Source organism: Rattus norvegicus, chromosome 8 (genome assembly GCF_036323735.1).
Source record: "Rattus norvegicus strain BN/NHsdMcwi chromosome 8, GRCr8, whole genome shotgun sequence".
Taxonomy (NCBI): domain Eukaryota; kingdom Metazoa; phylum Chordata; class Mammalia; order Rodentia; family Muridae; genus Rattus; species Rattus norvegicus.
Window position 1 is genome coordinate 119,097,110 of NC_086026.1, and position 23,413 is coordinate 119,120,522.

The window sequence follows — 23,413 nt, forward strand, 5'->3', positions numbered from 1 at the left end:
TACCAAACTGGTGCTTGATACATAGCTCATTGACATCATTTTACTTGCATGCACAAGGCCCTGGCTGGGTTCAATTTCAGGCAACTTAAACAAACTGAACAAAGTGGTAGCAGAATTTCTCTCCAGGGAGAAGAGAAGGAAGTTAGCTGAGGAAGGAAACTTTCACAATCGCACACATGTTTGTTTTACTAATCAAAAACAGAATTTAAAAGAATAGTTACAGATGGGAAACAGAATAGATAGGACATAGGCTAGAAATAGAATTGGTTGGTTAGTTGGTTCTAGACAGGGACTACGGACATGAGCTACCATCACCAGCAAATAACAATTTTGCAGCACTAGGACTTGACCTTAAGTCTCACTCATTTTAGGCAAGTGCCCTCCCTATCTTTAGTGTTTTACCTTGAGTAAGAAAAGACACTTTATTGTGACCATACTCTAGACATGGAAGGACTTAACATAGGATCGCCCATGCAGACCCACTCTAGAAAGAGGAAGGTAGGAACTTCCACCAGCATCCACTTTTGACAACTACTACCCAAGAACTGAAGAGAGAAGTAGGTATTTTATCTGGGTAAGCAGATATAATCCTGGAACTCCAAACTGGGACAAGTGTGTCTGGTTGCCACCCCATGGATGCCATACAGGCCCTATAGAGCCACCTCAGAGCCAGGATAGGAGTACCTAGCCGCTGGAATTTTGTCTCCCTGGAGGAGACTCGAGGCTGGGCAAATAGGCCGCAGCCTTAGTTGTGAGAGAAAAGGAGTGTTGAACCAAGGCAACCCCACCAGAAGGTAAGTGAGACAGATTAAGTGATGACTCTCCATCATACTTTTATTTGAAAGCAGACCAGCAACACCAGCATTGCCCCATGCCCTTGGACTGAGCTGAACATGATCATTGAGGACGATAATAAAACATCAAGAAGTAGGCTCTTTGGAGACGGGGAAAACTAGGTGACTAAGCTGTACTTCTACCTCCCCTCCAATAGGTCTCCCGGTAAGCAGTTAGGAACAGAGACGCCTGGCTCCACATTCTGTGTGCACCTGATCTAACCAAGAACTTGGGTTTGGGTAGTACTGGGCACCTGCGGAGGTAGAAAAGGACTCAAAGGCCGCCCTGGATTTAGAAAAGGCAAGACGAAATCCAAATACTGGGGACCGGTCTCACCCCTTGCCTGATAATACGTTGGGTGGACCTGGCTGTGCAAGATTTAAACTAATGGCTTTGGCTGTGGACGGATTAGGTCTGATCCGATTAGAGCCTAGGCCGTAGTATTCGCCTCCTTGCCAGGCTCTGTCGACGTTCTCCCAGCTCTGGTGAAGACTTAGGGACGGACTGGAGAACCTTCCCTACACCGAACACCAGATTGGCACTGAAACCCGAAAGTCCGTGCCCCGGCCTCCGCTCTTTCCACACTGGGGGCGCGGGCTTCCGCCCCCTGAGGCCCTTCTGAGCCCCGCCCCGAGCCTGCGGGTGTCGGAGCCCGCGACGTCCCCGCCTCCCCTGCGCGCGCGTGGCGGGTGGGTTCCTCGGAGGTCCGCGGCGGAGCGCTCTCAGCATTGGGAGCGCAGGCGGGCCCTGTGGGCTGCCAACGGTGCACCTGTCGGCTTCCCCCAGTGGCTCTGCTACCGCGCCGCGCGTGCATCGCTCTCCACGTCCCGTGCCAGAGGGGTCTGACTGTCCCCTGGCGAGGAGGACCGAAAGGGGCCGGCGTCAACGCGACGTGCTGCGGGGCGGGCGGAGTGGGGGCGGCGCCGAGCGCGGCGGCCGCGGCGGCAGCAGCGGCAAGCGGCAGCGGCGGCGCGGGAGGCGGGGAGGCGCGGCGCGCGGAGGACAGCGGCTGACGGCGGCATGCGGCGGCTCATGCTTCCCACCGTGGGCTGAGGCGGCCGCAGACAAGCGGCAGGCGCAGCGGCCCGGCAAGCGGAGGGCGCAGCCAAGCCGCGCGCACCGCGCACCGCGGCCGGGGCTCCGCGCAATGGGCCGAGCTGGAGGCGGGGGCCCGGGCTGGGGGCCGCCGCCAGTGCTGCTGCTTCTGGGGGTCACGCTGGTGCTCACCGCTGGGGCTGTACCGGGTAGGTACCCACCCGGACCGCGACCCCAGCCAGTCCCTGGCGCCCCACCCCATGCCAGGGTCTCGCTGGCTTCAGGTCCAGGTGGAATCCTCAAGCCCTGACAAGGGGGCGGGGCACCGCCTGGCCTGCAGCCCGGGACCCGGCGGGAAACGGGAGGAGGAGAGGACCTGTGGGGGCTGGGGGGAGGACACAGGCCAGCGGGGAGCAGCCCATAGCCTGTGAGCAGACAGCAGGGTGGGCTAGGGTGGGGGTGGGGTCTTGAGGTAGGGGCGGGGTCTGATCGGGGGCGGGGGCCTAGATTCGATTTGTGGGCGAGGCTGCGGGGCGGGGCGGGGTTCGGAAGACGAGGCAAGGATGAGCCAAAGTTGGGGGAGTACCCTGACCTCGTCTCGCAGACTGCGGGTGCTATTTGGGGCGGGAAACCATAGACAGTGTGTATTTACCAAGCTTGGGAGGCAGACTCAGGGGCGGGCCTTAAAATGGGGCGTGGCCTTGGAAACTGAAGCAATGTCCCAGGGTGGACCTAGGTCTACAGGATCTCCCTCAGCTTCTCACCCCGATATGCCACCTTGACACCCTGCCCCTCGCCCTCCCTCCCACAGCACGGGAAGCAGGCAGTGCGATCGAGGCTGAAGAGCTGGTGAGGAGCGGCCTTGCATGGGAGTCGCGTGCCAATGACACGCGGGAGGAAGCTGGCCTGCCAGCAGCAGGGGAAGATGAGACCTCGTGGACAGAGCGGGGCAGTGAGCTGGCTGCGGTGGGCCCTGGGGTCGGGCCAGAGGAGACACTAGAGGCATCGGCTGCAGTGACTGGCACTGCCTGGCTAGAGGCAGATGGCACAGGCCTGGGTGGAGTGACTGCAGAGGCTGGTAGTGGCGACGCCCAGACCCTTCCAGCTACACTCCAGGCTCCTGACGAGGCCCTTGGGTCATCTACAATGCCCCCTGCCATCCCTGAGGCTACTGAAGCCAGTGGACCTCCCTCCCCCACCCTCCGTGATAAACCTAGCCTAGTCCCTGAACTCCCTAAGGAGATCCCCTTGGAAGTTTGGCTGAACCTGGGAGGCAGCACACCTGACCCTCAAAGGCCAGAGCCTACTTTTCCCCTTCAGGGCACTCTAGAGACACAACCAGCCTCAGATATAATTGACATTGATTACTTTGAAGGATTGGATAGCGAGGGCCGCGGCACAGACATGGGCAGGTTCCCGGGCTCACCAGGAACCTCAGAAAATCACCCTGATACTGAAGGAGAGACCCCCTCCTGGAGCCTGCTTGACTTATATGATGACTTCACCCCCTTTGATGAGTCTGATTTCTACCCCACCACATCCTTCTATGATGACTTGGAAGAGGAGGAAGAGGAGGAGGAGGATAAGGATGCAGTGGGAGGCGGAGACCTGGAAGATGAAAGTGACCTCCTCCTGCCCTCTCAGAAGCCTGGTGTGGGGCCTGGGACGGGACAGCCCACCAGTCGATGGCATGCAGTTCCTCCACAGCATACTCTGGGGATGGTACCTGGTGGCAGCATCTCTCTTAGGCCCCGCCCTGGAGATCCAGGCAAGGACCTGGCCACGAGCGAAAATGGAACAGAGTGCCGAGTTGGCTTTGTCAGACACAATGGCTCCTGTCGGTCAGTCTGTGACCTTTTCCCGAGTTACTGTCACAACGGCGGCCAATGCTACCTGGTGGAGAACATAGGGGCTTTCTGCAGGTAAGGGAGTGACAGATGTTCAGGGGCTGGTAAAACAGGATCTAAGCAGTGTGAATGGGACAGACTCAGCAAATGGGCATTTGAGAGGCACGGCTTCCCAGAGGAGGTCCGTTCACAGGTTTGCAGGTTTGCTAAGAGCCAGGCATGTTGAGTACGCACCAGTAATCTCACACTGGGGTGGCTGAGGCAGGACAGTTGTGAATTTGAAGCCAACATGGGCTACATAGTCAAAAAAAAAAAAAAAAAAAACAAGACAAAACAAAAAACAGCTATTTGTGATCTTGCCACCAGGACAAGTTCCTCAGATGTGATATTACTTTCTTTAAAGGCTAAGTGAAGGGCTTTCTCAGAGGGCTGTGGGAAGCATCCATACCTGTGAAGGGAGGAGGCCTGGAACCCTGCTGGGAAGTTAAAATGGCTCCCAGTGTTCAGGCCAGCCTGTGTGTATTTAGCCAGGAGTCTGACATCTCCGAAGGAGCTGTGGGCAAGTAAAGTCAATGTGCACCCCTAGGGCAGCCCCAAGAGCAGCCACACAAAGGGGAGGTCAAGCCGAAACTTTTCAGGAAAGCTTGCCAGTAGGGGAAAGTTTTCGATTTTGGGTGTCAGCTTTCTCCCGTTGGTGACCACCAGACGGAATAGAGTTTATCGATCTCCAAGGACATTGTCTAAAGCTACCTCATCAGTAGCCACCTCACCTCTGGGAATCACCTTACAGGGAGAACATTTACCTGATGGAGAACATTACCTGTGGAAGATCTTAGATCAAGGGTGGTCTGGGTAGCACTTTATAAGAGGAGAAGAGGCCTTGTTCTCACCAGCATCTGAAGAACATTTCTATCCTCTACAGATCTCTACAGATCTCCCTCCCTCCCTCCTTCCTTCCTTCCTTCCTTCCTTCTCTCCCTCCCTCCTTCCTTCCTTCCTTTCTTCCTTCCTTCCTTCCCTCCTTTTGTTTCTTTATGTTTTTGTTTTTCAAGACAGAGTTTCCCTCAATATACCCCTGACTCTGAAGACCAGGCTGACCTCAGACTCAGAGATCTTCCTGCCTCTGCCTCCCGAGTACTGAGATTAAAGGCGTGCACCACCACTAGCCTTTTTTTTTCTCCTCCTCCTCCTCCTCCTCCTCCTCCTCGTCCTTCTTCTTCTTCCATTTTTGTTTTTATTCATTTATTTTGAAACAGGGTCTTACTGTATTGCCCTGGCTGGGGCCACTTCACAGACAAGGCTGGCTTCGAACTCATAGAGATCTGTCTGTCTGTCTGCCTCTGAATGAGGGGTTTTAGGTGTGCACATACCATGCCCAGCCCTTTCATGTTGTTTTTAAAAGACAGGGTCTTATGTAGTCTAGGCTGGCCTTGAACTCCTGAACCTCCAGCTTCCACCTCCCAAGTGCTAGGATCACACCCAGTTTTAAGTGTCTCCGTATTTCTTTCTGTTCCTGTAAGAAGCACTTAAGATTTGATTTTAGCACCTTGGCATTGAAACTTGAGTTCCAGTTCTGTCTGATGTCATTTCCTAGCTGACACTAGGCATAGAGGATGTGACCACACAGTTCTGGTTGGAGCTGCCCAGCCATTCCCAACAGTAATTTCTTTAATCAAAAAACTATGGCGATGGAGGAATGTAGTAACGAATGCCTGTGACCCCAGCCCTGGAGAGGCAGAGGCAAAGGAAATAGGGGTTCAAGGTTAGTCTAAGCTCCACTTTGAGTGTGAAGTCACCCAGGGCCATGTGAGATCCTGACTCAAAAAGAATTAGGATGGTCTTGAGAAGAACTTGCCAGTTGGTTAAAGACCAGCAAAAATGCCAAAGACTCTGTGAAGTTTGTACTCTCTTTAATCTGGGGAACTGCGGCGATGACTTCAGGCCGGGAACAGCAGTCCCTGCAAAGCCATCTTTCATCCTACTGGAGGCTGATGTTTTTCCCTACCACAGTGAAATCCAGAGCCTCTGGAGAGCTGTGGAAGCACCAGGACCTCCTGGTGCTCTCCGGGAATTCTCCAGTAGGAGAAAGATGTCCTCCTGGATGGTCTGCAGAGCTGCACTCATGCCAGTTCCCCTCGCTCAGCTCCTATCCCAAGATCACACACACACACACACACACACACACACACACACACACACACACACACCTCCGCACATGGCCCCTTCAGTTTTGCACACCCAGGCCTGGCCACCGCTCACAGACTGCTTTACATTCTGCTCACAGAGGACTGCTGAGTCTTCGGTCGCACACTGCGGCATGCCTTTGTCTCCATCACCCTGACCCACTGCAGGGAGAGGATCCGAGCTACGGCAGAACTTTTCTAGAACACCGGGTGAGGGGGCCTCCACGTAGAGGGGTCTGCATTCCCTGGCAACCCCAAATGAATCGTCTGTAGAAGTGTCTGTACCTCCCATTGCTGAGAGATTCAGTTGGGAAACAAAAAATTCCTTATTAGGCACATCTCCCCTCCCCGTTTTGGGTGTGAAGTAGCCATTTCGCTAGCTAGTGCATAATTTCCTCGTTTCTGGGCCCCTTTCTCCAGTCTGTCATTCACCCGAGGTTCATGTCCTCCCTCCTTTGCCTGCCTCTGTATCCTTCCACATCTCTGTCTTTGAAGCAGCCTGGTTCCCATGGAAACAGCAATGTCATTGGAAGAGTTGGAGCCTGGGAATGTCCCCAAGGGCAAAAGAAAGTCACCCAACAAAAGAGCGAAAACCCACCCCGAGGGGTTGGTCCTCACTATGTTGGCAGGGGGTTCTCACAGTCCTAAGGGAGGTTTAGGGGCAGAACCTTTGCAGGGGTAAGAAGGGGGTATCCACCCATCTCTGCCTGTCAGGTCCACGTTCTCAGCGTCGTAGGAACTAGCTGGGATAGAGGCTACCACGTGCAGGGCAGGTCCCAGGATTTCACCTGGAATCACACAACCATCTTGTACGCAACCCCAGGGCGGGCAGAATTCTGGGCAAGACAAAAGCCCAGGATTCTGTCCCCACCCTGCCACTTACGAGCTAGTGTCTCTGCTTTGCTCACCTCCTGTATTTATATCACAGGCTTTGGAACACCTGTGGCGTTGGGGTGAAGACAGGATGAGGTCTGCTCGTACCGGGGCTGCCGCAATCCCAGTCAGTCCTCAGAGCAGGCTACCGAGTTGTGTGTTGTTGGCATCAGAGTCGGGCTCTCGCTGTGGCCAAGGCTGCCTGCCCCATCACCTGGGTCCCTCTGTGCCCTTGCAGGTGTAACACCCAGGACTATATCTGGCACAAGGGGATGCGCTGTGAGTCCATCATCACCGACTTCCAGGTGATGTGCGTGGCCGTCGGCTCGGCTGCGTTGGTGCTGCTCCTTCTGTTCATGATGACTGTGTTCTTTGCCAAGAAACTCTATCTGCTCAAGACTGAGAACACCAAGCTGAGGAGGACCAAGTAAGTCTGTACCTGCGGCCTCTGTCGGCAGAGGTGCAGCTCGGCCCCGCCCCGGGCTTCTCGGAGGGTGTCTGACACCTGTTCTCTAGCCCTTTGGTTCACGCTGAAAGTTCACTCAAGTTTATCTATTCGTACGGAGAACGTGCTGGGGAAAGCCTTAGGGCTCTATAACTATCAGCCATGTTCCGGCTCCTAAAACCCAGGAAAGAGAGGCCTACCAGCATATGCCATGTTTCTAAGTAAATTACTACACTCACTCTGCCTGCTCTGCCTGCCTATACCCGCTTCCCTGGTCTTCGACACCCAGTGGCCAGTGCAAGGATTTTACTCATGAATCAGGATAGGGTAACTCCAGCCCCTTCAAGTCTGCTATCATTTAATATCAGCTCCCCCTCCTCAGTAGATACTGAGGGGAGAGATGTTAGGCTACCCGGCATCACCTTTTAAAGGCTACCCCTCCTTAGACTTGGGAGTTAGCTTAGTCGATAGGATGCTTGCCTCCAGTGCTCAAAACCACCGTTTGGTCCTTTGCACCACACAAATGGGGCGTGGCAGCATATCCCAGCACTCAGAAAAGGTGGGAGCCAGATGACCAGAAATTCAAGGCCATCCTCGGCTAGGGAGGGTGAGGCTAGCCTGAGCTACGTGGAACTCTTTCTCCCCTTGAGCCATGCACCAGGTACTGGTCCACGAGTCACCGTTCGTTCTCACCTTTTGAGAGTAAGCACCACCTTGCAATGTCCCTTTGGTCATTGTCCACTTTCCCCTGTAGGAGTGATCCGCTTCACTCGTAATTAAGTGGTACCCATTTACATATGTGAGGGTAGGCCCATGCACGCATGCACACGTATGCCACACGAACTCTGGTTGACCCGTGCTCCAATCAGAATAGAATTTGGCATTGACGAGTGTTCAGAGTCAGCTTCCTGTCCTGTGTATTTTAAGGACCGTCCAGGAGTACGGGGTCTCGTTTTGGCTCTCGAGCCATTCCAGCCGTGCATCTGAGAGATGACCAACATTTACCATTAAGTCCACACCTTGAACACTCAGCAGGCAACCTTAGGCACTAAGAAAAGACTTCTCTGATGTTCGAGCAAAGTAAAAACATCTTTAAAGTGTCACAGGGGTCTCAAAAGGAGACTAGCTCCCAGACCCAAGAGAATTTATACAGCACTGGTCTCAACTCCCTTCATCTTCTTCTGACAGTAATCTTGCTGGTAGGAAACTCCCTACAGAGAATGTGGCCGAAGGACTTGCCCTGGGTCCTGGGAAAAAGACAAAACACCACGTATTGCTCCCATGCTGGGGAAAGACACATAGTGCGCAGACAGCGGCAGCCCTGTGACCTTCCAAAGCTAACCGCCATGAGACTGAGAGGCCCCCTCCCCTATTGTCCCTGTGCATTGAGGCAGGGACATAAATCTGTGTACATGATCGCTCCAGAGTAATACAAGCCACGACCTTTGGCTCCTCACTCCACGGCTGCACTGAAGCAGAGGGTGTACAGGGAGTGGGGACACAGGGCCACTTCAGTCAGGGCAGCTGCTGGCGGTGAGTGCCTGAGAATGGGAACATCACTGCCCTGAGGACGCCACATGCACTCAGTCCTGCAGATAGTGTGACATTCATTGATTCTAAGATACATATTTCTTCTCACATATCAGCATCTCTGAAATTGGATTGCGACTTACAATTGCTGGCATCGTGAAATCACTGTTGGCCAGATGGTTGTCTCGATACAGTTGTAATTGCCTGGCACGCACAAACACGGTCATAGTTGTTCATATCATTGCCAGTTCTTTAAAGACCCAATGTGCTACTTCGAGTCTAAGAAACCCCGGGGGCTAAGAAAGTATTGGATTGGTTTAAGTGGCTGAAGTTTATTCCCAGGGGCAAGTCAAGTCCTGGTGTCCGCTCTATCCTGATGTAATACAATATCTAATCACAGAGCCGAGACATCACTTGCTGGGATTTTGCAACTGTGACTTGACTCATATTTCCCCTTCCCTCTTCTGTCCTTCCAGCAAATTCCGGACCCCATCTGAGCTCCACAATGATAACTTCTCCCTCTCCACCATTGCCGAGGGCTCCCATCCAAATGTAAGGAAACTTTGCGACACTCCCTGTGTCTCCTCCCCCCATGCCCGTGCCTTGGCTCACTGTGATAACATTGTCTGTCAGGTAACTTATCTTCCTCTCATCTACCCTTTCGCCTGCCTCTGCCCTGCTGCCATCCCCCACCCCAACCCCATCCCACCCCGCGCCCCCTTCCCCTGTCTCAGAGTAGGCGGTCACCAGACAACTTTGAAGATCAGCATTAGGGCAGCCCAGTGGGGCAGGGTATGGTGTATTGATTCTCTGACAAGGCTGAGTTACAGGTACTAGAGTCTTCTAGAATGGCGTCACCTGTGCTGGGGGATTGATTTCCTGATGGTTACTGAAGCAAATGGACATTGCCTCTTGGGATAGACAGAGAAACCTGCCACGAGGTACTTTCTGACACCCCTAACAGTTAGCAGACTTACACGTGCTCCTCAGGGCCGAGGCAAGCACAGGAATTTCTAGAATCATTAGTCTAGGGGTCCGTGTGTAGGAAGGGGGGTGTCTTGGTTTGTTTTTCCTTCTGAGACAAACGCTCACTGTGTGACTAACATTGAATGTGCAGGGCGTCGCCCTACTTCCACCTCCCAGTTCTTCAAAATGGAAGCTTGAGCCGCCACCATGACTGGCTTGCTATGTAGCCTATGATGGGTTTGAACTCCTGATCCTCCCCCTGTCTCCTACACATTGCGATTACAGGTACACACATGCCTCACTTCTAATTCTGTCCTTAGACGGATAAGTTCATAATATCAGTTGAACCCTTGTCCCCCAAAGGTCACAACCACCATGTTCTGAGGACACCGGCTAACTGACCGGCCTGGACAGTGTAGTATAGGACACAGTCAGAGAGCCTTGTTTTGGGAGGTGCGGGGGTTTGACAGGCTTTCTCTGTGTGCAGTCCTGGCTGTCCTGGAACTCACTTTGTAGACCAGGATGGCCTTGAACTCACAGAGCTCCACCACCTCTGCCTGCTGAGTGCTGGGATTAAATGCAGGAGCCACCGGCATCCGGCTCAGAGAATCTTAAAAATAAAGTCGGAGCCATCTTAACCAAATTATGTCATATCTAGATCCAGGAATTTTGCACATAACTCAGGCTCCGTGCTTCCAGATAAACATTTTATCAGTCTAGAGACAAAGCTACATGGATCGGGAACCACCGGGAGGCTCCTGACTAGAGTGACAGTGCTGGAACAGAGGTTTGAAAAGCTCTATGATTAGAACTTAGGAAGTCAGGGCTCTTTGCTTCTTAGCATTCTAGACCCATTCTGTCCAGAGGCCCCTCCTGTAGCTTAAAAATGTTTCCTGTCTGAAGCTGATGCTGATCTGTGCTGACTCACTTAGGAAGCTGAGGCAGAGAGACTGTTATCAGTTCAATCACTTGAGACCTTGTCTGAAAAATAAAGAGGGTTTGATGCCAACTTGGACCCCCTATTGAGATCTTGTCTCAAAAACAAAAAAATAAAATAAAATAAACATTATCAAAAGCTCTGGGGGGGCTGGGGATTTAGCTCAGTGGTAGAGCGCTTACCTAGGAAGCGCAAGGCCCTGGGTTCGGTCCCCAGCTCCGAAAAAAAGAACCAAAAAAAAAAAAAAAAAGCTCTGGGAAGGTAGCTTAGTGTATGGAGTATGTTCAGTCAGGGTTCATGGATGACTAGAGGCGTAGGCTCTCCTGGTTCCTCTGCTAGAGCCGCCATCTTGTATGCATGGGGCAGCAGATGTGACCAATATGGAGTTGTTTCGGTTTGCTTCTTCAGGCCGCTCCACTGACTCCTTCCCACTCTGAAAGGGGCGGTAAGAAAACAGCTCCTCCTAGGGTCAGGCGTCCGCATGAGTCTGTGCAAAGACCAGCTTTTGGAACCCTGTGGAGAGTTCCATAGTTCCACAGTTCAGAGACTCAGCTATGAAAACAGAGCAGAGAGCAGGTCAGCTGCCTTGGACCCTGCTAAGAAGGGGCTGTGAGGATGGCTGACAGGCAGAAGAGCCAGCCCTCAGGAAGTGCAGGGCCAGGCTGAGGGCTCCTGGCTCCTCTGGGATCTTGAAGGGAATTTTCAGCTGACGGTCAGCACCAGAGATTGACCTGTGACCCTGATATGTGCATGCACACCACATACACACATGCACACCCACCCACACACACCTCATTGTCCCCTGAGCTCAAGCCCAGGAGTGTCGTCCTCTCTCTGCTCCTGTCTGGGTAGCGTGCAGGCAACCTCACAGTGGGGGTCAGTGGATAACTTGAGGAAGTTAGTTTTCTCCTCCCACCACTCAGAGTCCCAGGGATCACACTTTATCCACCAGGAGGGACAGCAGTCACTGTTACACTTACAGCCTCATTTCAGATGTTTTAACGGAGGGGTTATTTCTTTCACAGAAGTTAAAGCAGAGTGAGTTAGTTATCTTCCTACCTCTTGCAATAAACTCATTTGTCACAGTCTAAACAGATTTCAAAAAAATCTGGGTCCTCTGGGAGAAATCAGAAATCAGTTTCTGGCATGTTTGCCAGTGTCCCCTTCCTTCCTCCCTCCTCCGAGACAAGGGGAGGCACTGTCACCTGTGCCATGGTCTCAGTCTCTGTGGCCCAGCCCTCCGTGAAAATGCGTGGGAAGTTCCAAGAGCAGCTTTTGAGTAAAGTCACCCGAAACCCAGAAGAAAATGCCCAGCCCCCAGCTGCCTTTTGTCCCTCCTTCTTCTAACCAGAGGGGACTCTTAGGTCCTCTGAAGACCTGAGGGGGTTTCCAGGAGTTCGGTTTATCTGTCTTTTCCTCACGATCCTGATCCCCCTTGGTGCTTTTGTCTCCTGCTTAAATCTTTCCTGCTTCCTGGATCACCCATCCCTTAGAGGTTTGCAGCTGAGCCAGGCCTGAGCCCACATCACTCCTGGGCATCCAGTGCCCATATGGCTGGAGTGGAGCACTGGGAACAGGGGTCCACAGCGGTTCTCAGGATGCGTGCCAAGTATCTGTCCTGCTCCCTCATGGCCAGATGCATCTGCCAACTCAGATGGCCTGTCTGCTGTGGCTTCGGTGACCTTGGGCTTAACAGGGTCAGCTCTAGTGGAGACAGTTGGGCTGAAGGAACCCCACCTTGGGCTAGACACGCCCTCCTGTGTATTCTTTCTGAGGGTTTATAACTTGTTTGAGATCCCTGTTTGGGTCTCTGCTCCACACTTTCAGAACATGCTCTCCAACTCCCAGACTCAATGGCAGTTTTCCCTGTAGCTTAGACTGCCTTTGCATTTACCGTCCTCCTGCCCCAGCCCTCCAAGTAGCTGGGCTCACAGGCCTGAGTCACCAGGACGGGCTGGCAGTCCCTGAACACTTGGGGTGGCTTGCCCACCTTTGGGACGTTAGAGCTCTAAGTCACTTTCTCCCCTATGTACCCTGAAGAACATGTGTTGAAGGTGAGAGGGACCCTCAAGGTACCTGAAACCTGGCTCTTGTAAGGGGAGAGGTGAAGGGCCCTACTGTGCTTTCCTGGCCCTATAGTGTGTCCCTTGGCTATTCAGACCTTTTTTTGGAGGCATGGGAGTTGGGGAAAGGGGTCTCCTGCATTCTGGATAAGCACTGAGCTGTATCTCCTGCCCCATCTTGAACTTAGGAAGTGCAAAGCAAGAATGAGCCATTCTGCGGTGGCTCATACTGTAATGCTAGCACTTGGAAAGGCTGAGGCAGAAGACCATGAGGTCAGCCTGAGCTACACAAGTTCAAAGCCGGCCTGGCCAACACAGGAAGACCTGGCTCAAAAGCCAAGAAGTAAGCAGGCAAGAAAAGTTAAGAGTTGTTTTGGGAAGCCTAGCATGGTGCGATTCTGAAATTGAAAGGTTAAAAGCAAGAATATCAGGAGCTCAAATTCATTCTTGGCCACCTAAGTTCAAGACCAGTTTAGCTTACAAGAGACCCAGTCGCAAAACCAAACAGGGCTGGCAAAATGTCAAGGTGCTTGCCCCCAAGCCTGATGGTCTGAGTTTGATCCTCAGAAACCATGTAGTTGAAAAAGAACCAAGTCCAACTCATTGTCCTCTGACCTTCACGTGAGCATGGTGGCACTGAGCCCCATGTGCATACATAATCAGTAATTCATTTCTGAAGAGTTTAAACAAACAGGAGCTAGAGAGCTGCCTTGGGAGTTCAGAGCTTGATGCAGCCCTGAGGACTGGAGCTCTGACCCCTGCGCTCCCACAGCAAGCAGAGTACGCCTGCAACCATCCACACCTGCAATCATGCACACCTACAACCATGCACACCTGCAACCAAGTACAACTGCAACCATACACACCTGCAACCATGCACACCTGTAACCATGCACACCTGCAACCATGCACGCCGGCAACCATGCACACCTGCACGCACATCTGCAATCATGTATGCCTACAGCTCCAAGGGAGGCAGAGACAGGAGGATGACTGAGACTTGCTGCCTTCTACCTTAGCTGAGAAAACAGGTGCCCTGGGTTTGGCCCCTGTCCCCCCAAAATAGGAGAGTGATAAAGGAAGAGCTGTGGCACCCTCTCTGCCTGTCACAAACATGCAGCATGGTGTGTCCACAAAGACACATACAGATAACTAAGGAAATCTCTTCAGTGCTGATGCCTCTAATTCCAGCACTCAGGTGGCAGAGGCAGAGGCAGATGGATCTCTCTCTCTCAGAGTTCTAGGCCATCTGGTCCTACATAGTGAGTTCCAGGACAGCTAGGGCCACAGTGAGACCCTATCTTAGAACAAAACAAAACAAAACAAGCCATTAAAAAAGCTGTCTAGTAAGATGAGAGTGTTCTTTCTCCCTTTAGGAAGTGCAGATGTGTGTATACCTGTGAGTTTGTGTGCACCATGGTACCTGAGGAGGCCAGAGAGTGTGGGATCCTCTAGAACTGGAGTGATGTGGGTGCTGGGACCAAACCTGGGTCCTCTGGGAGAAACAGCGCTCTTAACCACTGAGCTCCGTCCAGCCCCATCTCTACTGTTCTGGACCCTTAAAATGACTGGGGCACCAGGGAAGCTGATACTGAGGCTTACCCTGACTGTCATGCCCCCTCCAGTGCTCTTCATGAGGAACGAGGCAGGAGTTGCCACAGCAGCCTCTGACAGCTCAGAATGTGGAGTCAGAGCCTGTGCTGGGTGAACTTCCTGTAAGTCCTTAACAGGCAAATGCAGCTCAAGGTCAGGGTCCGGACACAGGTAAACTGATGCATCAGCCTGAACATGGGCTGACAAGAGTGTGGGAGGCCGCTGAGGTGGCTGGAGGAGGCATTGGGGCCTGGCTTGAGCAAGTGCCTTCTGAATTAGTGTCTCCAGCAGGTACAGTCCTGATGACCTGAGTCCACGTCCTTAACTTCTAGTTGACTATGGGAGAAGTCACCATAGACCTGTGTAAGCCCCACTGAGGACACTGACTGAGGCCAGGGCTTCTCGTAAGAGCAGTTATCCACACAAGACTTTGAATCCTTAGTCAAGTATTTAAAGGACCTGTTTCTTGGGCTGGAAAGGTATCTCAAGGGATAACACGTGCTGCTCTTACAGAAAACCCAAGTTCGATTCCCTAGCACCCATATTGGGCAGCTCACAACTGCCATGAACCTGAGGCCTCTGACTTCTGCAGTCACCTCTGCTCAGGTACACATCCCACACACAGATACGCAGAAGAACACACATACACATGATTAAAATTAATAAGAGATCTTTCCTTGGAAAATCTGTAAAAAAGAAATAGCCAGGTACAGCAGCATACACCCTTCATGCCAACACTAGCGGGGTAGTGCCTGTCAGATCTTTGTGAGACTAGCCTGGTCTACGTATTAAGTTCGAGGCCAGCAAGGGCTGCCTACATAGTAAGATCCTGCCCAGGACGGATGCTTTCAGAAGGATGATTTTCCTTAGCTGCAGCCGCTCCTCAGCCCTTAGACTCTTTGTTTTTGTTTTTGTTTTTTTTTCGGAGCTGGGGACCAAACCCAGGGCCTTGCGCTTGCTAGGCAAGTGCTCTACCACTAAGCCAAATCCCCAACCCCTAGACTCTTATTCCAAACTTAGCACCGCTGTCTTTGCTCCCACCTGCTCCCAGCCATCCAGGAAAGCCTGAGGCATTGCTTCGGTCCTTCTGCCTGCTGTCTTTCTTCCCCAACAATCCCCCCAAACTCTCTTCTCTTCCAGGATGACCCCAGCGCTCCCCACAAAATCCAGGAAGCTCTCAAGTCCCGCCTGAAGGAGGAAGAGTCCTTTAACATCCAGAACTCCATGTCACCCAAACTCGAGGGTGGCAAAGGTGACCAGGATGACTTGGAGGTGAACTGTCTCCAGAATAACCTGACCTGAGACGGAGGAGGGAGAGGGGAGAGGGGGGTGGGGGAGGGAAGGACCGTGGTCTCCTCTCGGGCAGCCGGCTCCTCATAACCATTTGTTAAGCTTTTCCTTTGCTGATCTCATGGCATGCTCTGATGTGTTTTGTAGGAGGGGGAAACTCTTAAAATAAGCAAAGAAACCGAGCAGGGTTGCGTACATTGGATGGTTCTCGTCTGTGCTCTTTGTACGTTGCTTCTACAGCTGTGATTTCTAAGCCTATGCTGGCACTCAGCTGACTTGTTTTTTTGGTTTTTTGGTTTTTGTTTTTTCTGGGTTTTTTTTTGTTTTGTTTTGTTTTGTTTCTTTGTTTTTTGGTTTGTTTTTGTTTGTTTGTTTGTTTTTGTTTTTTTGTACTTTGACCCACCTTTTTTTGGAATACCAGTTTAAAAAAACAAAACAAACAAGGTTCTTGAAATAAAACTTTTTAAAAAGCTGTCCACTTCCTTAGTCCCGGGGCCTCCTGTCTGCTTGGATGTTGTCAATTCGGAGTCTCTTCCCAGGGTACCTCTGGTTCCCCTAGCCCGAATCTCTAGCCTCCCCAAAAAAGGTTCACAACCATCTGTATCTGAGGTTCCACAGGATTGCACGCCAGATTCTGCCCTCTTCCAGCACCAGGTGCGCACATGGCGCACATACAGGTGAGCTCAATGCTTATAAACAGAAAATAATTTTTTTTTTTAACCTAGACAGAGCTTTTCTCTGTGAAGCCCTGGCTGTCCTGGAACTCACTCTGTAGGCCAGACTGGCCTCCCAACTCAGAGATCCTCCTGCCTCTGCCTCCCAAATGCTGGCATTAACCCTGAGTGCTGGGATTAAAGGCAAGCACCACCACCTCCCAGCTTAAATATGTTTAAAAAAAAAAAATCAAATGTTTGAAATCTTGGCAGTAGTGGTGCCTCATTTTTGCTGCCATGACAGAAGGACAGACGTGCCTCAGACAGCAGGAATGTGCGTTCTCACAGGTCCGAGGACAAAACTGGCATCTCTTGAGACCTCTTCTCCTGGCTTGCCCACAGACAGCTGTGCTCTCTCCTCCCTGGGCCATCGTGGGGAACATTTGTGAAAAGAGGACATAGCACAGGACCATCCTCTGAGCCAAAGAGCCATCATTTTACGAGTTCAGCTGTGTCCATTCAAAAGCAAGCGTCCCAGCTGGGCTTACTGTCTGTTTCTATCCGCCCGAGAGAGGCGGAGCCGTACAGCTGTGCCTCCTTATGCAACTCTGACCTAATTGCACACAGCCTCAGGGAGGGGCTAGATATGGTGGTGGGGAATAGGGAAAGGGGCTTCATCCCTGCCAGTGTGGGAGGAGTCACAATTCCTACTGGGTAAAGCCTTTGTGGGGGAGGGGAGGACACCCACACTCCAGTGAGTAACCTCTCAAGCATGCTCTGTAGCCAAAAGCCCCATAATCCCACTGGGTTTCCCAGACTGAACTTTGAAGGGTCTATCCTGTGGTTTGTCTCCTGGTTCTTAGGTGGGATAGACATTGTTGACATTTCCCCTGGAAGGAACCTTAGCATCAGAGAGAAATGTCATTCATACGTCTCTGCTGTCTTTGTTTTGTTTTTTGAGAGAGAGTCTCATGTAGAAACCTGCTAGGGTCAGCTTTGAACTCTTGATCTTCCCTCTACTTCCTAAGTGCTGGGATTCCACGAGTGTTTGAGCACATGGGGCCCTTCCTGTCCTAAAGACAGATTCTACCGGAATGGGGCCCTTTCGGAACACTGGATTTAACCCTATCTCTTCAAAGGCTTTTCCTCCAACTACTGTCACTGTGGAGGCTGAAGAGTCAATATATGACCTTTTTGTGGGGGGAGGGACACAGTTTAATCTATAGTAATCTGCTTCATCTACTGTTAAAGACCACGTATGGCCACACATAGCGTTGCGTGCCTTTGATCCCAGCACACGCCTGTAATCCTAGCACTCAGGAAGCCACGAGATTTCCAGGCTAGCCCATGCTCCATAGGGAGACCCTGTCTCCAAAACAAAACAATAAACTGAACAAAAATACTGAAAAAAAATGCATTCTTTCCTAAATAAGACTTGTTTGCTCTCAGCAGTATGGATGAGATTAACAATGAAAAATTAACAAGATCTCCGCTTTGAGAGTTGGTAAAGTGCTCACTGCACAAACATGAAGATCTGAGTTCAGATCCCTAGAACCCATGTAAAAAGCCAGGCATGGTAGTGCTTCTGTAACCCCAGGGCTGGGGAGAGAGTGTCCCCAGAGGCAAACTGGCCAGCCAACCTAGCAGGAAACAAAGAGTTCTAGGTTCCCTGAGAGGCCCTGTCTTAAAAATCAAGGTAAAGAATGACCGAGGTAGACACCCCATTCTCTGTGAGGAGTGGGTGACTGTGCTCATACACACACTTACACACATGTGCACACCACACCACAGTGAAATACCTGAGAAATAAACTCAAATAGCACAGTGTATCTGTCTGTAATAGAGACTCAAAGTGGACCTTGAAGGGCCAGTGAGATGGCTCAGTGGGTAAAGGGGCTTGCTCCAAAGCCAGTTGATCTGAGTTGTAGACTTTGGGGAATAGGAGACATTTGTCAGAGTGGAACAAGAGAAGAGGCCCTCCAAGGCAGAGATCAGCCTCTGAGGAAAGCAATGCTGTGTAAACAGATTTCGTGGGAAGGAGTTCAGGTGACAGGGCTGAAAAGGGCCCCTGAGGACAAATGGCAAAGACTGTGGTGACAGGGCCGAGCGGTCTGATTTGCTCGGGAGCCCAGGCTCCAGGCACAGGCCTATAATCCCAGCTACTTAGCAAGCGGAAGGAGAGGATCACATGGTCAAGAGTGTCTCAAGGCTGTTGAGTGAGCCCAAGGCCAGCCTAGGCAACCTAGTGAAACCCTCCCGGTGTCCATGAACAGCAGAGGAGCCAGGGATGCAGCTCGGCACCGGGATGCTTTACTTGTTCAACACATACAAGACCCTGGGTTCAGTCCCCAACGCTTCAAAAGCTGAGGAGGAACGGAGACCAGTTGTGAATCGATTGTGCCCACCCAGGCACAGAATGGAGATGGATCTAAGAGAGTGAACAATTTAACTACACACGCTTACTGACAAGTGGGGACTTTTCTAGAACTTTTTGCCCACGTTCAACCTGATTCCAGCTACTGGAAGTGATTTCTATTGCCACTTCTGGCTGTTCTCCTTGGGTTTCTCCTGTCGGATACATTTTAAAACTTTCTCTTTGCTTCTATATCATCTGGTTTCCTCTCTTTGTTTTGAGACAGGGGCTCATGCAGCCAGGTTAGACTGAAACTCCTGATTACAGGGCTGATAATGTTGTTGGTAGGATCCTTTTTGTTTTAATCATACACAAAGCACTGGGTGTGATTCTATATACCTTTCGAACTGTGCGTCAAGTCCTTATAATCCTAGCACAAAGCAGGAGGAAGCAGGAAGCTCAGAAGTTCAGAATCATTCTAAAGTACATGGTGAGCCAGCCTGGGCTACATGACACCTTTTCTCACAATAAATGCAAACAAACAGACACAAGTACCGGGCCTTACTTTTTATTTAATGATGGACGCTGCATTTGAAAAACTGAGTAGGGGGTTGGGGATTAACTCAGTGGTAGAGCGCTTGCCTAGGAAGTGCAAGGCCCTGGGTTCGGTCCCCAGCTCCAGAAAAAAGAACCAAAAAAAAAAAAAAAAAAGAAAAAAGAAAAAAGAAAAGAAAAACTGAGTAGAACATCCTCAGACCTGGCAGAGTTCCTTCCCAACTCTTTGGTCACTTTTGTCGAAATACCCAGTGGGGCTGGAATTCTAGGATCACATTAAATCCTGGCGGATGTGTTCTGAGCCACTGAAGCCAATCAGACTATGTAACGGCACCTTTGGTAACCTTTAGCCTTCAGGAACCGTCCTCCGCAGTCTCCACCCCAAACAGACAGACAGTGTTGACCAGCACTCCACTTTCGATAGACCCCGAATACAACTGCTGATCCCAGCCACCCTGCAAGACTTTCAGAAACCCAGTGGGTTGTGCCAGCCACTTTATGACCCACACAGGCAGGCCTGATGACTGAGACCACCTGTCTGGGTCCCCGCCCTCTCTGGATATCAGCCTGGTATCTCAGTAGCATCTTGTTTGATCTTTGATATTTGTCCCTTGTTGGTGTGCGGTTTTGTGTCTAGAGGAAGAGGTGGTCCAATTACCTAGTCTCCTATTGACTGGCAACAGAAGTCCTGTGTTTCCAACTTGAACTCCTGCCCAGAGAGAGTTCTGTGAAGTCTGCTGTCGTTACCAGATAGCACTGTGTATTGACTGTAACAATTTCTTGACCATATTTCTTATCTAATTGGGTTGGGCCGGGGTGGAGCGTGGGGGGTGGGGGTGCAGTCAATGTAGCTCATCTGGGATTTATGGAGTAGTCTCTGAACGAGAGAACCTTGCTTCTGAGGCTAAACACCTCTGCATTCTTTTACAAAGAAACCAGCTGATGACGAGAAATTGTACGTAAAAGAACCTCGTGATTCAAAATTCAGACTTTGTAAGTACTGCATTTTATCGCACTTTTCCCACGCCCGTATTAGGAAATGCATCTCAAAGACCTGGCTGTGTCCTCAGGAAGGCCAGGAAAACCCGGATTGAAGTGGAAGCAGGAAACAGTAGAGGCCTGTTCAGGAGGGTCACCACACGCTGCCAGGAGTCTGTGTGGCAAAGAAGGGACTGAGTGTTGGAGTCGGATGTATTGATTTCTATCTGTGCCTGCCTTCTTTCCTGCCAGGGTTTTTGTGTTGCTCAATGATTTCGATCCAAGGGGTGGCCAGCACCATCTCTGGGGACTCCCTGCCCCTGCACAGAGTTACTTAACTCTTGGGACAGCCCCTCTTCATCCTGGCGTTTTCAGACAGCACCTGCTTCTGTTCTCTGGGTTCCACACTGGATCCTATCCTGAATCTTCTCTCTGAGGAAAGACTAGAGCCAGGGAGCTGGCTCACCTCAGTAACGGAGCTCCCTGGACAGGCCTAGCAATATGGGTTCGATTCCCAAAACCCACGCAAAGGTGGAAATAGAGAACCAGTCCCAAAGAGTTGTCCTCTGACCTCCATGCGTGTGCTGTAATGGCACAGTTGTTCACACACTTGTATCATGGACACATACAAACACACAGTAACAACATTTTTTAATGGACAGACTGGAGTTGGAGAGAGGACTCAGGTAAGGTGCCACCTGTGCTAGCGAGAAGACCTGAATTCGGAGCCCCAGCACACACATAAAAAGTCAAGCATGTGCCAATACTCCCAGGGCCTGTTATAGAAGAACCTCAAGGTATTAATGGTGATGTTATAAGGGGTTTACTAATAGGTTATGTTAGGAGACACCAAGTCACACAAGTAGAATTTGGCTAAAGGGTTACCACCTCCAAAGAACCAGAAGATAAGTAGCCTGCCACCCAGGCCAGTTGATGTTTGTCCCCAGGACTGACAAATGAGACAGCATGGATTTACACCCAGCCCCATTCCCACACAAAAGACATACTTCTAGGAGGCAGCGCAAGGGGCTGCTGCATACATATACTTACTCATGGCACATGCATACAAGCATGCACACACACATGCACATATAATACATACATATACATGCACACACATACACACACACACGCACACACATGTGCACACATGTGCACATGCATGCATGCAGTATGCACACACACACATGCACATATACATGCATACCCATGCATACACACATGCATACACATGCACACATGCACATATAATACATATACATCAAGTGCACATGCATACATGTAGTATGCACACATGCACATACACATGCACACCCATGCATACACACATGCACATGCACACAAATGTAAAACTAAAAAGGGATGTCAGAGCAGCTGCTGGTAGCTATGAAAACTTCTTCTCTGGCTGATGTGTTTTCTGCCCAGCACCCACCTTGACTACACATGAACACGGGCTTTGGAAACAGAGTCTGCATTAACTGGTTCTGCTTTCCTGTAACCAGAATCCTTCCTGGGAATCCCTGAAGACTTCAGAGCAATTTTCATCCACCGGGGTGGAGAAGCATGACGGCAGGAGCGCGTGGCACTGTTCCCATGTTGGTGAAAGTGGACCAAGAGCCAGTGGTGCACATAACCTTCAAAGGTCCACCCACCCGACCAGCCAGGCTCAAGGAGTCCATGGACAAGGGCTTTTCCTCTCATGGCGTCTGTCTCCCACATTTCCGTGTCTTTTTCTTTGTTGTAGTGTGTGCTTGTGTGTATGAACGCCAGTGGATAAACCTGTTGGAGCCACAGGGCTGTCCTTCATGTGCCTTGTCCACCGCCCTTCCTCTTTGAGACAGTCTCCCACGGAGCCTAGAAACTCACTGATGGACTAAGCTGCCTGCTCAGTGAGACCCTGGGATCCTCTGGTTTATGCCTCTCCTCTGCACATTGAAAACGTGTACTCCCCATAGTGAGAAAACACCCCACCCACTCAGGAAAGTAAGGAGACAGTTCTCTCAGTTCTTTACTGAGGCTGTCATGATTGCCTGTGTCTGCTGCTCAAAGACGAGCTAGCCATGAATAGATGAGACTTCACGAACTTATATATACTTATATAGGCTTATATAGGCTTATGTGTCCGGCAAAAATTAACATCCTTAAAGTTCAGGCCCCTCCCCAGGTTATAATTTGAACAATTCTCTCTCCTCTCTCTCTCTCTCTCTCTCTCTCTCTCTCTCTCTCTCTCTCTCTCTCAACTGTCCTGGAACTCAATTTATAGACCAGGCTGGCCTCAAACTCACAGAGACCCACCTGCCTCCTGACTCCTTTTTTTCTTCTTCTCCTGTTTTGAGGTAGGCTCTCTCTATGTAGTCCTGCCTGTCCTAGAATTCACTGTGTAGACCAGGTTGGCCTTGAACTCATAGGAATCCACCTGCCTCTACCTCAAGAGTGCTAGGACTAAAGGAATGCACTTCACTTTGAACAATTTGTTCAGAGGAGACTATAAATCTTAGGCAGATGGGAGGTTTACACAGCAAAGACACTGTCCGTTGCTGGACTTATCTTAAATACACCGGTGAGTTTTTGACTTTTGTTTTCTGAAGAGTTGTTACCCAAGATGGTCTTGCCTCCCTGGTAGGATCACGTTTTTCTGATAGCATCCTGAAGTCAGTTCCCTCCCTCTACTCAGTGGATTCTGGGGATGAAACTCAAGTCATCAGGCTTAATAGCAAGTGCCTTTATCCACTGAGCCATCTTTCCAGACCTAGAATATATCTTTTAAGGGCATAATTTACCTCAAAATACCACTTCACCTGTACAAAACATATTCATTTTTTCCCCCAACGCATTGTCCCAGGGGCTCAGGCTTGGTTGGTAGAACCCTTGCCAAACATGCATGAAACCTGGGTTTGATTCCCTGCATTGCATAAAACTGGGCACGGTGGAGCATGCCTATACTCCCAGCATTGGGAGGTAGAGACAGGAGGATCAGAAGTTCATGGCCAGCCTGGACTGCAAGTGACCCCCTGACAAACGCAGAACAAAAATATCAAGTTCAGGTTGGCCTCCACATCTTCCTTTCTTTAGGCTTGTATTTATTAAGTTATGTGTATATGTCTGAATGTGTGTTGCTTTAGTCCAGTGCCCGTGGGAGCCAAGGAGGGTCCTTTGGAACTAGAGCTACAGGTCGTTGTGGGCTGCCTCATATAGGTGCTTGATCCTCTGCAAGAACAGAATGCTCTTAACTGCTGAGCCATTGCTCCAGCCCCTGGTCTCCAAGGCCACACCTCCTA

The 23,413-nt window shown here is 50.9% G+C and overlaps 1 protein-coding gene across 2 annotated transcripts; it reads left to right on the forward strand.

The window, feature by feature from the left end:
- The first annotated feature begins 1,822 nt into the window (after positions 1 to 1,822).
- Positions 1,823 to 16,082, forward strand: Cspg5 (chondroitin sulfate proteoglycan 5). Of its 2 annotated transcripts, none has more exons than NM_133652.2 (5): positions 1,823 to 2,078; positions 2,681 to 3,791; positions 7,011 to 7,199; positions 9,224 to 9,380; positions 15,447 to 16,082. In NM_133652.2, exons 1-5 carry the CDS (start codon positions 1,982 to 1,984, stop codon positions 15,606 to 15,608), a joined length of 1,716 nt encoding a protein of 571 aa, NP_598413.1. In that variant the 5' UTR covers positions 1,823 to 1,981; the 3' UTR covers positions 15,609 to 16,082. The 2 variants fall into 2 exon arrangements, with proteins under 2 accessions (NP_598413.1, NP_062157.2); NM_019284.3 differs by having other exon boundaries at positions 9,224 to 9,299.
- Positions 16,083 to 23,413: the final 7,331 nt, after the last annotated feature.